The sequence below is a fragment of the Neofelis nebulosa genome, chromosome 12 (assembly GCF_028018385.1).
Source record: "Neofelis nebulosa isolate mNeoNeb1 chromosome 12, mNeoNeb1.pri, whole genome shotgun sequence".
NCBI lineage: Eukaryota > Metazoa > Chordata > Mammalia > Carnivora > Felidae > Neofelis > Neofelis nebulosa.
In genome coordinates this window covers 28702335-28720329 of record NC_080793.1, presented here as the reverse complement: position 1 = coordinate 28720329, position 17995 = coordinate 28702335, and the positions used below count along the sequence as shown (strand labels likewise).

General features: G+C 34.5%; 2 protein-coding genes and 1 non-coding gene across 4 annotated transcripts in view; 1 reads left to right on the top strand and 2 right to left on the bottom strand.

The window, feature by feature from the left end:
- LOC131491562 (olfactory receptor 13C9) overlaps positions 1–17995 on the bottom strand; it is a 244472-nt gene that overhangs the window by 32989 nt on the left and 193488 nt on the right. The window lies entirely within an intron of this gene.
- Positions 2182–2370, top strand: LOC131492293 (U2 spliceosomal RNA). Its single transcript, XR_009251994.1, has one exon. It is a non-coding gene; the product is annotated as a U2 spliceosomal RNA (small nuclear RNA).
- LOC131491559 (olfactory receptor 13C2) lies at positions 9930–11326 on the bottom strand. Its single transcript, XM_058694691.1, has one exon. The coding sequence runs from the start codon at positions 11311–11313 to the stop codon at positions 10357–10359; it is 957 nt and encodes a 318-aa protein (XP_058550674.1). The 5' UTR covers positions 11314–11326; the 3' UTR covers positions 9930–10356.

The following is a 17995-nucleotide window of genomic DNA, read 5'->3' as shown; positions in this document are numbered from 1 at the left end:
CCTATAAGTAGAGCTCAAATGCAATCAATCACACACACTCAAGCCTCACATCCTCATCATTGCCTACTTCTCCAACCTCATCTTCCAACACTCCAGCTCCAGACTCTGGTCTGAAACAACAACCAGCTTGTAATTTCTCATACTTATCATGCCATTTTATATTTTTACGTCTATAACCAACAGTTCATCTACATGCTGTTACCTTTCTCACCAACTCCAATCTTGTTTTTCATGAATATTTATCCAGTCATCAAAACTGTAGGCCACTGTCTCAAGTATAGCTTCGTTCTTTATGTATACCTACATTACTCAAGTATATTACACTGAACAATAGCCATATGTGCACATCCCATTGGCTCCCACCCCTGGTACAACTGAGCTTCTCCAGATCTTGTTCCCCATAATACTAGCAAAGAATAACTTACATTCAAGATTTTTAATAACACACCACTCCCTTGAACACGGGCAATGTTTGGTACATATTCAAATAAGAACATTTTCACTATTGGTCTCTGTGCCAACATAAAAGCCTAAGATTTCTCAACTGCTCATTTAGATCTGCACCCTTATCTGTAACATTAAAGAAACTAGTTCATTTAAGAAACAAAGACGATGAGCTCTTAGCTTTAAATATTTGACATAGAGTGAGGTGGGGAAGGCAATGACCATTTGTACTCTTAGGAGAAGTTGAGGTATTCCTCAATCATCTTCTTTAGGGTTTTAGACCACTGTCCTCTGAGTGTAAGAATTGGACTCTAAATCCAACCATGCTACTTACTGGTGTGCATAATCAGGCAAATCACTTGGCCTCTTTGAAATCAGTTTGTTTGTTTTTTTTTTTTGTTTTTTTTTTTTTTTTGTAATCTATACAGGAAGATGACAACTCCTAGATTAACTTATTTTAAAATTCTTTTTCCGGGGCGCCTGGGTGGCGCAGTTGGTTAAGCGTCCGACTTCAGCCAGGTCACGATCTCGCGGTCTGTGAGTTCGAGCCCGGCGTCAGGCTCTGGGCTGATGGCTTGGAGCCTGGAGCCTGTTTCCGATTCTGTGTCTCCCTCTCTCTCTCTGCCCCTCCCCTGTTCATGCTCTGTCTCTCTCTGTCCCAAAAATAAAAATTAAAAAAAAAAAAAACGTTGAAAAAAAAAGATTTAAAAAAAAATAAAATCCTTTTTCCACCACCCAATTCCATGGCCTGTCTAATATCTCAGAACATCACAAAACGTTTATGATTTCATCATCTCCCTGCTTTTCTTTCAGAGCTATACCTGCCTATGCCAACCCAGTGCTGGTTCACACTGGCTCAGATAAAAAACTTAGTACTTCTTCATAATCTATTAAAATTTCAACCTCCAATCCATAGGTGAATAGGAAACACCTGACTGATTATTTCCAGAAAGGTGACTGTTAAAGGTTTCTGCTCTTTAAAGTTCATTTGGGTCAGCACACACCATGCTTCTACTGAGGGCTTCTCTAGTGGTCTTTCCCCACTCAGCACCCAGTTTTCCTACTCTAGCTCTTGCTCTTCTTGCTTTCTCTTCTTTCTTCACTACTGTCTGGTCTTTTCTTATAAACAAAATAATGATGTCTTTTTCTCATGCAGATTGGGTCCCTATTCTTTCCCTTATCCTTCCTTTACAATGCTTGTAAGAGTCTCACCTATCCTAAGTCATTTTATTGAGATACTTTCCCTAAAATGACTTCAGATGCCAGGGCTAAGACAACCAAATGTTTTCCAACAATCTCTTCCTTTTTCCTTCCCAAATGTCAGAGCCAGAACAAATCAGAGTTCTACCCCAACATTTTTATTTTAAAGTTGATGGATGCTTGAAGGAGTTTGATGACTTGTCCGAGACAAATGAGAAAATCAAAAGCAAATCGAAAACTTCCGTCCCACATTTTGGGCTCATTTCAACTCAATATTTTCCTTATCAACAAGTACTTCTTTTAAAAGTAAACATCTGGTCTCCTATTCTGGTCTCCTGGCCTAGCTGAGACCCGTGAATCAGTTTTATAAAACGGAGGATACAGAAAGAGATGGATAAGGTCTGCTCTCATTTACCTCAGCACATGTGATCAGTATCTTCCTCTTTGACTAATGTGTGCTTCACTATTTAAAGTTGATCTCCAGCATGGTCTTGCTTGTGAATCTTTGTGCAGTGCTCAGAAAAGTAAAAGAATCTAATCGCTTCTCGGCCTTTTGGCTAAGATCAAGTGTAGAAAAGTAAAAGAATCTGAATTTTGTAATTATGGTAATTCTCCATGAAAACTGTATTAGAGTGGGTTATGCAGAGGTATTTTTATTCAGAAATTGCAATGAAAAAGGATATGGATGCTCTTGGTTTGCAAAAAATCAAGCCAGATCTTTCCTCATTCACAAATTCTCAACATACAGAGCTTTTGGTAAAAATATAAAAATAACTGCCTAAGAAAAATAATGACAAAGATTTTTTTCTGCCAAAATCACCACCTATGCTCTGCTCTCTAAAACTTCCAAAGGGTTATCCCTGGATCTAAGACTACTAAAGTCTCCTGTTGCTATTAGGGACTTTCCAACTCCCTTAACAATTTAATGCTGTGATTCTGGAACATAAAGAAGTTAAGAAACTTTCTAGTTCTCCAGGGTTTGATTCTCCAACTCCATGTACTAATTGGGAACCAAAAAAATGAGGTGAAAAAACTTTTAATTAATTCAAGTTATCTGGGCCAATAAGAGACCTGATTGCTGAGCAGCCTTTGTGCAAGTAGAATTGTAGGAGACTATTTGTGTATTGGAAACTATCCTGATAAGTGCAAGTATGTGGCAAGGTCAAGATTTATTTTTTACTATGTGCACACTATTTGACTCAACATGAGTACTGCAAAGCTCCCTTCCCCTCTGGATTGCATTGTTACTTTTGACATAAACTAATTGATATCTTGTTCTGTTCCACTAGTCTATTCTTCTTATCCTTGAACCAATACTACATTGTCTTTTTAGCTATAGCTCTATAAATCTTGATTTTGGTCCTCTAAATTATTTCTTCTTTATGGGTGGTTGGTTGGTGTTGGTATTTGTATATATATTTGGCTTATCAATTTTCACAATATACCTGCTGGAATTTTGATTGAGATAGCCTTGAACCTTCCAAATTTCAATTGAGAGAGAACTGACATCTTTATACTATTGTATCTTCTAATTCATTAACTAGGTATTTTAAAATTTCTCTCAATGTTGGGGCACCTGGGTGGCTCAGTCAGTTGAGCGTCCAACTTTGGCTTAGGTCATTATCTCGGTCTGTGAGTTCGAGCCCCGCGTCCGGCGCTGTGCTGACAGCTCAGAGCCTGGAGCCTGCTTGGGATTCTGTGTCTCCCTGTCTCTCTGCCCCTCCTCCGCTCATGCTCTGTCTCTCTCTCTCTCTGTCAAAAATAAATAAGTTAAAAATTTTTTTTAATTCCTCTCAATGTTTTATTGATTTTTCTTGCACAAATGTCTTGTACATATTATACATTTATTCATATATTTTTTTGTTTTTTGATGCTATTATAAATTGTGCTTTAATTCTATTTTCTACTTTCTTGTTGTTGTTATGTAATGATTTTTCTATGCTAAAGTTATATTTAGCAATCTTGGTAAATTCACTTTTTTTGTAATAATTTCTTAAATTTTTAATAAAAATATAGTTGACATTAAATTCACTTATTAATTCCAGTATTTTTAAACCATTTTAGTGTTCTACATACATATAGTATCATTCATAAATAGTGACAGATTTGTGTTCATTATTTATATCATTTATCATTATTTTTAGTATTGATTATTAATTCTGGTACTATTATAGTAGTATATTCGGGAGCTGAAACAAATAAGGTAAAATGAAACAATTCTGATTGAAAATGTACTGGTGCTTTAAAATGGCTATGAACTATTTAAAACTAGATTTTAGATATCTTAAAAATTAATATTCCTCTTGTATCACAAACAAGCAGATTGTAGAAGAAAAAACATTTCTATTTCCAAAATACTATAGCAAATATAAAGTCCATTTTCTTAGTACAGGTACAAATGAGCTTGCAGGAATCCTGTAAAATGTATTTCTAATGATTTCAGTAAACAGAACTGAAGAGAATAAAAATAAATTAAAAAGGGGCACCTGGGTGGCTCACTTGGTTAAGTGTCCAACTTCAGCTCAGGTCATGATCTCACAAGTTCATGAGTTGAGCCCTGCGTCAGGCTCTATGCTGACAGCTCAGAGCTTGAAGCCTACTTTGGTTTCTGTGTGTCCCTCTCTCTGCCCCTCCCTCATTTATGCTTTGTCTCTGTCTCTCAAAAAGTGAATAAATGTTAGAAAATATTTAAAAATAAACTAATTAATTAATTAATTAATTAATTAAAATAAAAAACATCTGTCACTCTCTGATGTCTAATAAATGTAAATCAAATTAAGAAACTTCAGAGTAGATTGTAGAAAACATCATTATAATAGAATATCTGGATAGATCTTATCTGGCCACTAGATCTGCAATATGGGCAAATTCTCAGACAGAATTACTTATGACTAGGTGATGGAGGCCCAAGACCTCAGTAGAAAGCTTCACATATTTTAGCTCAGACCAAGGTCAATTGTCCTGATGATTTTATATCCCAAGTTACTTTCTGCCTGAGGTCCAATTAATGGGCCTTCACATGTCATATTCCTTATTTAAAAACTTAAAAGTGGAAAAAAAGGCACTTGAGGATAAGACTATTTCCAGAAAAGATGAGAAACTGCTCTGAACTATATTGAATCAGTGTTGTTTATGATAGGATGGCATGCCTTCTAACTAGATCTAAACATTTAAAACTAAGCATACCTATACTTCTCAATAAGTATGGGTATTAATTTATTAAACATTCTACCAAAATTTCAATGGCAATTTTCAATTGCAATTGGCAACTGCAATAGCAACTAAATGCTTGACATATTTTGTATTTCAGACCAATATTTTCTATGAGTATCAGGCAAGATATAGATACAAATCTGTCTAGAGTAATCCTTTTATTGACACATAGGGAAATTTGGCCAAAAAAAAATTATTTACTTGTAGCCTTAGCTGATCTTTCCTCAGGATTCATTTCATGTGGAGGACATAGTTTCCACAGTCGCAAGGTAACCTAAAAAAGGCAGTTAATAGCCCATTCATAGGCCTTTAGAAACTTCTGAAGTCAAGATATTTCATGGATGTGATAACACAAGATTATATTAAATAAGTACATTTTTCCCTGGCTTATTAAATCCCAGAAATTAAATTTCCCCAATCTAGTGGAGAGTAGAAAGTATGGCTTTAATGTCAGTCTTTTCAGTCATGGTAAACACATCCTGACATTTTCAAGCTACCTCAGAATTCACGGAATCACAAATTATATCTCGTTTTTGAAGATTTCTAATTATTTATCCTTTAAAATAATAGGAAAGTCTATCATGGCCTTAAAAGGTCATTAGCAAGGAGAATATCAAGGATGTTTTATAAAAGAATGTCTCTAAGCAATGAAAGGTACAAATAGAACAAATGAAAATCTATGTGCAAATTTATCTTAAGAGAACTGTTGAATCTGTAAGCAATGATAGTGAATAGGAAAGAATTTGAAATTGTTCCTATTTGCCTGTAGATATTACTTCATTATATTTTAATATTTAATGTTAAAGGCAAGTACGAGACTAAAGTTTCCAAGGTTTGGAAGAATTCTCTTTACATCTTCCTCACCTCATTCGAGGCAAAGCCAATAAAAGTGATCTTCTGATGAAAAAGCTAATATTCCAATGGGAAAACCAGAGTTGCTTTGTTTTGGACCCTCATTCCTTTGTTATTCAATGATCACATATCATTTTACATAAATTGCTTGCTAGTCCCTCCATAATAAAAAAGGACAATTTTTATAAACAGATTATACAGTTTTATTATCCTAACAAGGAACTATCAGAAATAAGAAAAACTCTAGTGAATTTTTGCCTGATAGGAAGTCCACAGATCCATATAAAGTTACCATTATGGGTGTATATTAAGCAATTTTTCAGTGACAACTGAAATCTAATGGAGTGTCTCCAAACTCGATGGAAGAACCACCCATTTAATTTGATGACTACTTGAAAGCATTTCACTTGCACTGATAGGATGTGTCCATGCTGTCCACCTCAGGACACTGCCATCACAATGCTATGATCTGCTATTCCCATCACTTCCCTGAAATCTGATGCTCTTCCTGCTTCTAATAGGTGCTGCTATTTAAGGTGCCTATACAGTAGGTCATCCACGCTAGGATACTAGACACTGAAAGAGTAAACTGTTACTAATTACACCAGGGAAACTGATGTTAAGTAGACTAGTTCTGAGCAAAGGACACATATGGTCACCATTCCAAGGTTGGTTCTATTAGGGCCAACATGTTCCAAAGACATAAGATGTTTCACTAAAAAAAACCCAACCAACCAAACAAAAAAAAACAAAACAAAAAACAGGCATTGTTTTCTTTGTTCCCTGGCTGACAGCAAGTACTTAAGCTTTGGTCTGAACCTGAAGTCTCCCAAGGTCCAGATATAAATTCATGGGGTCAGGCTGGGGAAATAATCTCTGGGAAGATACCATGCTACTCTGGGACTCAGGGTGGTGACAAATTTAAGATATAATGCTTTTTTAAATTTTTTTAATGTTTATTTATTTTTGAGAGAGACAGAGACAGAATGCGAGTGGGTTAGGGGCAGAGAGAGAGGGAGACACAGAATCCAAAACAGGCTTCAGGTTCCAAGCTGTCAGCACAGAGCCCCATACTGGGCTCGAATGACCTGAGCTGAAGTTGGACGCTCAACCGACTGAGCCACCCAGGCGGCACCCCTTAAAATATAATTCTTAAATAAGAAACAGTGAACCCTATTAACATAACAGGTGACCAGAGCCTAGGGGAGAGATGGTGATAAGGAATCTTTATGAAAGCTCATGGTGGAGGTTAGATAGAGTGAGATCTGAAGTCTAATTAGGGTTATTCTTTTTTCCTTTTCTGCATTGTCATTCCTTTGTATCTTCCTCAAATCTTCAGTTAGTAAATAGAAGCCCAGAGCTAGCTATAGTTCAGGGAATGAAGGGAATGTAAATCCATGCATGGGATGACACAAACTGGATCAAAATGACATCAGCATTGATGACATTGAAGAACAGGCAGAAATGACTGGTCCTGAAGCCTAAATAGTGGTATGAAACAAGAGATCAGCCACAACCAGTAGTCTCTAAACACTTTCATTTAGTCACCCTTCCGTTATTCTGTCCCCCTCTGAATAGCACATCATTCTCTCCTAAGAAAGCCAACTATAGTTTACAAATTGCTAGTCTATCTGCCCCCTAAGCATTTTCCAAAGAAGGGCCAATCTGCAATATGGTCATTCCACTTTCTGGGCAGCTGCACAATGACCAAGTCTAAATCCAACAAAGTCAGGAAACCATGAATCAGTGAAACGACTCTGGTGCCATTTTTTAAAATCTTACTTTGTATAAACTGGGTTCTAGCCAGCTTCTCACTGATCATGATGATGAAAGAAAGTAATGCAAAGGAGTGACAAACAGTATATATATATATATATATATATATATATATATATATATATATATATATATGTGATATACATATATGACTGTTCTGGAAAGAAATTCCCAAGAACTCCATCTTGGGAATAAATATGTTTGATATAAATCAGGCTGTGAACGTGTTATACAAAACCTCTATTGTGGTTTGTCAGTCAAATCTTTCACTACCTCCTTGAGTATGCTGACAGCTCGTGGTTTTAGACAAATGTTGGCTCAGTATATCCTAACAGCTTTGCATATTGGAGAAATTTAAAACATTTTATCCCCCTTATAGTTTCAGAAAGTACACCAATACAAGAAGTCACTCAGGTCTTAGGTCTTTTTGTTGTTACTGTCATTCGTTCGTTCGTTCGTTAGATAGATATAGGATCTTGGAAGGATCATGAACTTGTGTTTCTCTCAAATTTCTTGAAGGACATTCCCAGAAAATAATTATTTACTACTATTATTACTAAGAAAAATAAAAGATTCAAGGAGACAGAGATGGAAGTAGAATGACAATGGAATAAAGGAGGCCTTTCTTTTGTGATGTAGTATCCTATAAAATGCTCACTGCTGCCTCTTTCTGAACTATAAGGGGAAAATGAATCTCTATTTTACAATTAAAAGTAAACACAAGATTTTTAAAAAATTAAAAGGTTAAAAAAAATAAAAATTTAAAATCTAAATAAAAATTAGCAATTAAATAATGTAGAATTTTAAGCAGTGTTTAAAAAGCTGAAGCAATCAAGAGTAAAACCAAGTAACGTAATATCTTAAAGTTTTCTAAAATTCTAAAAGAATCATAAGCTATTATTTCAAAAAAACAGCTCTTAGTTTCATTTATCTGTTTTGGTTTCTTTGGATTCTATATCATTTAGTTCCTCTAATGTTTATTATTTCCCTTATGCTGGCTTTGGGCTTTATTTCCTGTTCCTTTTCTAGCTTCTTTCTTTCTAGTTATAAGATTAGGTTATGTACTGGGGACATTTCTTGCTTCTCAAGATAGGAACAACAGATGATGGCAAGGATGTGGAGACAGGGAAGACCTTTTGCACTGTTGGCGGGAATGCAAACTGATACAGCCACTCTGGAAAACAGTATGGAATTTCCTCAAAAAATTAATAATAAAACTAGTAATCGCACTACTACACATTTAACCAAAGGATACAAAAATGCTGATTCGAAGGGGCATATGCACCCCAATGTTCATAGCAGCACTATCAACTATAGCCAAATTATGGAAAGAGCCCAAATGTCCACCCAAGTGACAAACTGATAAAGAAGATGTGGTATACATGTACAATGGAATACTACTTGGCGATTAAAAAGAATGAAGTCCTGCCATTTGCAACAAAATGGATAGAACTACAGAGTATTATAAATTAGTCAGAGAAAGATATCATATGATTTCACTCACATGTGGAATTTGAGAAACTCAACAAATGAACATAGGGGCTCAGAAGGAAAAATAAGATAAGAACAGAGCAGGAGGCAAGCTATAAGAGACTCTTAAAGACAGAAAATAAACTGAGGGTTGTTGGAGTGGAGGTGAGTGGAGGGATGGATTAAATGGGTGATGGGCATTAAGGAGAGCACTTTTCAGGATGAGCACTGGGTGTCATATATAAGTGATGCATCACTGGGTTCTACTCCTGAAGCCAAGACTACACTGTTTGTTAATTAACTTCAATTTAATTTTTTAAAAAATATAGGATATTGTTTTTAAAAAGAAACATAACCTAAATTACTTAAATTTTTAAATAAAAAACTCTGAGAATAATATGATAGAGGAAGAAAAAATATATAATATTAATCATTCAAATCTAATATGAATATTTAAAGTACGAAATTCAGATGAAGAAATAAAATGATAAAAGTAAATGTTTTTAAAGCTGAACGTTACCATAACATAGAAAAGAAATGGAAATCCCAGATAAAAACCAAATGTAAAAACCATCTAAAGGTAGATCCACCATTCCATAATAACAGATTCCTCCTGGATTAGCAACATACTTCATGGATAGAAAGTCAGTGGTACAAAGGAAAAGATATAGCTCTACTTTTATCCATGGGTATTTCACTAAGTAGTTATTTTCTTTTAATTTTCAAAAGGCTTTAAAAATCAGTCATTTAATTCCACATCCAAAGCAGTTAGATCCCATGTATCAGAAGGCCTTCAGAAAAAAAGACGGTCAAAGTAGATATGTTGAAAGTAGAAAAGAATAATAACTTAATACCTCATAGGTGGATATGAACAAAAAGTTATAAAAAATTATTATACTAGAACCAAAAAGTTTAATATTGTACAGCTACCTAGACAGAGGACAATCAACATTACATATATGAACAGGCTCCAAGTAAATTATATTTTTTAGTAAATACAATATTGTAAGTTCATGATTTTAACAGTTTTAAAAATCTGAAACAAGTTTTTATTCTGTCTTATAAAGTAAGAAAATATTAAATTGGTTTTGAAAATAATCTTATCAAAAAGCATTTAAAGGGTAACATTGTCCTGTCTGGAAATCTCTCTCACTATTACATTACCCTTCTACTTGCCCTCACGTTCAAGCTCTTGAACAATAAGAAAAAAACATAATCGCTGACTCCTAAAACATAGGCATTTACTTATTTTCATTATGCACTGCACCAAAAAAAATTTTAAAGCTTGAGAGATTTGAGAGATGAATTTGACACAGCAACAAGAACCGACCTACTAGGCTCTTTGGTTTCCCTAATTGATTTTCATATTGTGATTATAAAAATAACCTGTCCCTTTCCCATTTACTTATTAAAAACATTTCTTCTCAATAGGTGTTTTACTGCCTCCTTAACATCTTTGTTCCTAAGACTGTAGATTAAAGGATTAATCATAGGAGTAATAACCCCATAAAACAAGGATATAAGTTTGTCAGTAGCATCCAAGTCCTCTGAATTAAGTGTGTCTTTAGACTTGGGCTTCATGTACATGAAGAGAATGGTTCCATAGAATATTATCACCACAGTCAGATGGGCTGAGCACGTGGAGAAAACTTTGCTTCTCCCCTCAGAAGAGCGAATTTTGAGGATGCTGACAATGATTAATGTGTAAGAGATAATGATTAATAGCAGTGGTGTCAATATAAACAGTGTTGTGGCCACGAGCATGATGAACTCGTTGCCTGAGATGTCAGCACAGGCCAGTTTCATGATAGCCAGAATTTCACAGGAGAAATGATTGATGACGTTATTCCCACAAAAAGGCAATTGTACTACAAATGCGGTTTGTACTGCAGAGTTGATGACTCCTATGATCCAGGACCCAGCTGCCATGGGCACATAGGAATCCTTGCTCATGATGACAGGATATCTTAGAGGGTTGCAGATAGCCACATACCGGTCAAAGGCCATCATGCCCAGGAGCACACACTCTGTTGTCCCCATGGCCAAGCCGAGGAACATCTGTATTGCACAGCCAGAGAAGGATATGGTCTTTCTTTCTGAGAGGAAGCTCACCAGTGTGGAGGGAATGGAGGTGGTGGTGTAGCAGATGTCCAAGAAGGAGAGGTTCCCCAGGAAGAAGTACATAGGGGTGTGAAGGTGGGGGTCCCAGATGCTGATTAAAATAAGGGTGCCATTGCCCAGAAGGATGACAACATACATTATTAAGATCAGTGCAAAAAAGAGTAGCTCAAGCCTTGGGTAGCCAGAAAGTCCCTTTAAAACGAATTCCACCAGAATGGTTTGATTTTCCCATTCCATTCTACTGTTTCTCTTTTACCTGTAAGACATTAAAATTTGTTAAAACAAAATGTGTATCTTACGATTACTTTCAAATGTGTACTAGTTTACAAGTACCATATTCTTCCTGAAGGGAAAAATATTTCTAAAGGAGAAGACTAAAGAAAAAAAAGAAGTATACAAAAATGAACCAAAGCAAGGAAGAGGAAACTAACATGTTTTATGCTACATGCAATGTGTCATGTAATTTAGTTAATCTCATCATAGTGCTAAAATAGAGGTATTGTAATCCACATTTTAAAGATAAACTAAAGTATAAATATTAAGTAAACTTGACTAAAGGTAAATATATATCAGAGCTAAGTCAGATTCAAACCTAAGTCTTCCTTGCTGAAGCCTGGCCTTTTTATCATATTTATCATCACATATGTAAACTAGAGGTTATAATAAAAACGTAGCATTGTATTTTATGTGTAACTGAACAATAAACCATTTTTACTGGCTACACACCACCACACAATAAATCAATGATCTTGTCACTCCTTGAAATTATAATGTTATGTTTACTATCTGTCTTGACCAGAAGCATGTAAACTTTACAAAGGTAGGTACTTTTGTTGTTTACTTCCACAGTCCAGTACCTATAGTGAAGTGGACACAGAAATAGATGTTCAAAAATATATGTTGAATAAAGGAATAAAATGAAAGACAAAATAATGGCTACTATTTGTCACTCTGTCAATCCACTACTAATTGCTTACTTTATGCATTACCTCATTTAGTCTGAATGGCATCCCTATTAGGCAATTACTGTTGTTAGCATCATCATCTTTATTAACAGAGGAAGAAAATAAAGCACATAAAAGTTAAGTAATTTGCCTAAGGTCAAGGTCATATAGCTAAATAATGGTATAACTAAGATTAACCCCAAGCCATATGGCTGCAGAGTATAAATTCTTAATTATTCAATTTGCAGAGAACTTGGCTCATAGACTAGATTACCTTGTAATCTAATTTACTAATATTTTCTAATACTAACGTTTCAAAAGAAATATCAAACCAAAATAGATGATTGTTCAGAAAGAAGTAAGATTTCAACATGGAGATTTGAGAGAAGTTCATTTTAATACTTTATATTTTGCTACAAATGTGTTGTCATAGGGTTGCATTTAATCTTATAATCTGTGCTCTCCCTTGTGAGACGTTCTATCTCCTTTTTCCTTACTATCTTAAGTGATATTTTTTCTGTATTAGTCTCACAAGGCATTTCCCTATATTACAGATCTTCTCAAAAAAGGAAAGGAGGCTTTTGGATAGATTTATCCTTTCCAATCTTTTTTTCCCTGTCTTATGAACTTAAGAAGTTTGTTTGTAAATTTTTTCAAGCTTATTTGGATTTTCTAATTTCATGAAATAAGAACTAAATTCGTTAATATTTCCCTTCTTCCCTATTGCTAACTGTAATTCATGCTCTTAAAATACGTTGTTTCCTAAAAACTTAGATTTTGATATGAAATGTTCTTTTCATTAACTTCTAGATAATTATTTTTCCTTTTCCTCTTTAAACCAGGAGTTACCCAAGTGTGTGTTTCTTGAACTCTAGTCATTAGATATTTGTGTTCGATTTTTGTTATTTCCAATTTTATGATATGAGAAATGACTTATAATTCTCTAGTTATGGAGACTTTGGCAGCCAATTACTTGATCCATGTTGTAAATGTTAACAAAAGATATGAATTCTCTTTGAGAGAGACATATGATTTTATATAGATACACAATACATGCATACATGTATACATATAATCAAGTTTATTTAATGTATTATTCAAACTTTTGAAATAATTAACTTCTGTCATCTATAATTAATAAATTATATATAAATATTGGTAAGCATGTTCTGCCTATATAAGTAGGATTTTTTTATATGCTTACTTCTGTGTTGTTAATGGCTGATAATCTTTATAAACTATGAATGTTCTTAATTGGCCTTTCTCCTGTTTTGTGCTTTATTTTCCACTTTTAGGATATTTCTATTACACTCCTGTTTCCTCTTAGTTTGGGAGCTTTTGCCTACTCTTAGTGCATCCCATTATTTTCAACTTTTCTTTCTCTTTCTGGCTTTGTTTAAGTATACTACTTATAAGTAACATATATCTGGTTTAAATTTTTAATCTCCTTTTACAGTCTCTGTCTTATATGAAAGTATTTAGTCCATTCACTTTATTTTTTTTTTCACTTTCCCATGATTGGTTTGTTTATTTATTTATTTATTTATTCATTTATTTATTTTTTTTTAATATATGAAATTTATTGTCAAATTGGTTTCCATACAACACCCAGTGCTCATCCCAAAAGGTGCCCTCCTCAATACCCATCACCCACCCTCCCCTCCCTCCCACCTCCCATCAACCCTCAGTTTGTTCTCAGTTTTTAACAGTCTCTTATGCTTTGGCTCTCTCCCACTCTAACCTCTTTTTTTTTTCCTTCCCCTCCCCCATGGGTTTCTGTTAAGTTTCTCAGGATCCACATAAGAGTGAAACCATATGGTATCTGTCTTTCTCTGTATGGCTTATTTCACTTAGCATCACACTCTCCAGTTCCATCCACGTTGTTACAAAAGGCCATATTTCATTCTTTCTCATTGCCACGTAGTCCATTCACTTTAAAATATAGTTATTAATCTATTTAATTTTCTTCTTTGCATATACTTTATTTTTATAACTTATTTACTTTACATTAGTGCATTCTCTTTTTTTCCCACTTCCTTATTTTTGCTGGTTAAGTTGTCACTCTTATTTGTTTTCATTAACTTGAACACTCTACTCAATTTTACCATTCCATAACTGGATATCTTCTCTTTCTCTACTCTCAAAATTTGACTTACAGGACCCAACCATTTGCTCATAATGATTATTTTTTTCTACTAGAGTGCTGCCTAACTCCTAAACTATCCCTCAAACATTAAATGAAGACAGAACTACAAGAATACTTTTATTCCCCCATTTCTATCCTCAAATTCCTAAATGTCAGTCAGTGAAATAATGTAGAAGTATTTATAATTTCCTTACAATGAGCCTTTCTGAGAGTTCTTTCTCAGCCCTTACACTATACGTATTGGATATTCTTCATCAATGTATTTACCACTCTATATTTACTCATTGTTCACTATTGGTTCCTCTCTCTTCTGTTTCTCTTCTATTCTCTTCAGGACCACATGTTAATTTATATTTTGGTTTGGTTAGAGTATATTTGCAGAATTTTCCTCAGATTATAATGTAATAGATTATCTAAATTTCCATAAATTATCAAATATCTTTCTTTTTTAAAATCGCAGATAAAAATGCATGACTTTTCTACCAAATTCTACATTTCAGAATATACCTTAAGGATATAATATACATAATTATGCATAATATACAATATATAGTTATATATCATATACAACAAATATATGTATAACATGTAATATATTAGTATATATTAAAATATATATTGGTAATATACATACATATGTATATATAAGTTGTGCCTGCTGTTAATTGACATCGTTATTTTATTTGGTACATTAAAGTTTATATATATTTATACATATAAGTATGAATATACAAACACTACACACACACACACACACACACACACACACACATATTAAAAAAAGTTTTCAAGAAACTGAGTGACCAACATCACAGGGAGCTACAGAGAATTTTCCTACATCTCTCACCATGACTCATTCTTTAGATGTCTATGCACTGATCTCATAAGGACAAGGCATGGTTTCACCTCTAATGGCTTGCCTCCTAAGGGCAAGGAGACAGGAACTCCTATATTCTCAATGTACACTCTAATTGGTACATCTTCTATGGAGGACAATTTGGAAATATATGTCAAAGTCATAAAAGCATACATATAACCATTTACCAAGATTTACTTGTAAGTAATTATCACTAGTTATGCTAGCACATGTGTAAAGTGATTTACATACAAATTGATTCATTAACATATTGTCTGTATTAGCAGATGTGGAAACAGTTTAGATTTCCAGGAAAAGGGGACATAGAAATAATGGAATACTATTCTGCTGTCAAAAAGAATATGGGCCTTTTTGTGCATTGATGTGGAAATATCTTTAAGAAATATTAACTAGAAAAGTAATGCTCAGTATATATCACACACTAACATTTGTGAAAAAATATTATATATGTATTATGATACACATACATACATGCATTTTTGCTCATATATAGAATATCTCTAGAAAAAGAAACAAGAATAGTTATCGCCAGAAAATGAAATGGATAGCTGATTAACAGGAATGGAAAGTTGGCTATTTACAGTATATCTTTTACTACTTTTTGAAATTTCGGCACTTTATGAATAGATTCCTTATTATTTAAAAAGCAACATTAAAGCTCTTGAGATTCACTGCCTGCCTCTCTCTCTCCTTTCACTTACATCACTACATGACATATACTACATCAAACCATCCATTGTCATAGGACACAAGGCTGTATGTTTGAAAATTGTTCTAACTTGTTCAGTATTACACACTACATGAGACTTGGAGACTAATAGGTACTCTAAATATAGTCAAATTTTCAATACTCAATATACTTAAATAGTATCATTAGGATTTTCAGGCCCATAACCATCTCCTGTCCCACCATCAAGCTGTAAACTATTCTTTGACCAGGTTAAGGGTCTATCCTTATATCCTATGTCATTTCCTTTCCATTAAATGCATTATTGCTTTTATGAGTAGTAAAATTCCCCAAACAAAATAATAGCTCAATAAATGCTAGCTATTATTCTTGTTCCATTCTCAATTCCTTTGCCCACCTAATGTTATGAGGCACTTTGCTCTGAAATAAGGATCCATCTTCTTATTTTCAGACCATAACTAGTCTTCGTGGGATCACCCAAAGCCAAATCTGATTTTCCTGTTTTAAAATCCTCTGTGCCCTAGCTTTTAAAATTATTTAATTTTTTAGAAGATTTCCATCTTATAGAATTTGTCATACTTTTCTGGGTTAGGTCTCAAACCACTTGAGACCCCCAAGGGTATTATGTACACAGGGGTCCTTTGAATAGTGAAGATTATATGCACACCTGTAAAAAAATCATCTGTCAAAGTCATTGTTCCATTAGCTATCCCCATGCTACATGATATTCTAACAAACACATTCCATACCACTGTCAAGCACACAGACTTTGGAGGCAAACTTAGGTCAAACACTATCTCTGCCTCTTAACTAGATGGCCTGGGCAGGTTTTTGATCATCACCATCCCTCACTACAGGATGCAGATAAAAACACCTATATCATATTATTTGTTGATAGGACTACATGAGCTGGTGCATATAACCAATTAGCACAACAGTGGTTCCCATTGTCAGTGGTTTCCTTCATGCTTCTCCGTTCATTTCTTCCTTCTGTTAGAGTCATCTGCATCTCTTTATCTCTTTATCATTTCTTTATCAAGTACATGTAGCTTAAAAGCTTAATCAGATCACATACAATGTTCTGACAAATGGTATTATTTCATCCTACATACAGATCCTAATTCACTTTATCACAGTCACCCCAATCTTCTGGACACCAGAAAATTAGGTGCCAAAATGGCAAAATTCATCTCAAGTTCTGCCTTATATCAAATTCAATTCTCTCTATAAAAAGATAGGGTTGTAGTAAGGTACCAGTGTGTTCCTTGTCTTAAAACGCATGACTAACTTTTTTGACTAAGACTATTTTAACATTTTTAGCAAGCCTCTTGACATAAAAAGGAAAAGGAAAAGGAAAAGCTACTCACTTTTACAATTATAACCTAATGATCGAAAAGCAGATATTCAAAATAGTCCCCAATACTGCATGCAAACATACTAGAATAATGCCCAAGCAGGTGTCTTTCTGGCTATGCATTGCTTTGGTAAATTTTCTTTTTCAGTTCACAAAATGATAATGTTCAGTTTCTTTAAAAAAATCCAAATTGGTCATAGGATCCTCTTCGTATGTTATCTCTGTATAAAGGGGCCCTGGAACACAGTTCACCTGGTTCTTAAGTGACTGAACCAAATGGAACTGAGCTGTTGCTAGAGGACCAGCGATGACTTGTTTCCCAAAGAACACATAGTCTACTGTACACCCTATAGTAAGCCTCAATTCGCTCAAGTAAATAACAGTGTCCAAATACTATGTAACACACTAAAAAGCTGAACGTTAATAAAAAGTAACTCATCCTGCTGGGCAAATTCCTTCCAGTTGGTTGTGCAGTGGTCTTTGCATACAGAACTGCTCTTTTGGTCTCATAGCTCTTTTCTCCCCACCACATCGCAGTCACTAGACCCTTAAATTCCCTTTCTAACACTCAATCTCTCAATGAGAAAAACATCTCATGTTCAAAATTGACACTTTTAAACCATCAGTCCAACTCCTACTTATCGATGATAAGTTTGTTTCCTGTCTTTGCAGTAACTTACCTTCAAACCAGAGACTGCCTGTCTCTCTAGGTTGCAGCAACAGATGATTTTGTCCTGCTATTCTACTTGCAGCCAATCTTCATGACTCCACATTAGTAGCTGAGCCTCCAAAGAGGCAGCTACTAGTGAGTAATCATTTGGCCATAGAAACTCACTGAGTGTTTGACATTTATAGACACATGACTGTTACAGGTGTAAATACAAAGATAAATTCTGCTAGTTCAGACAAA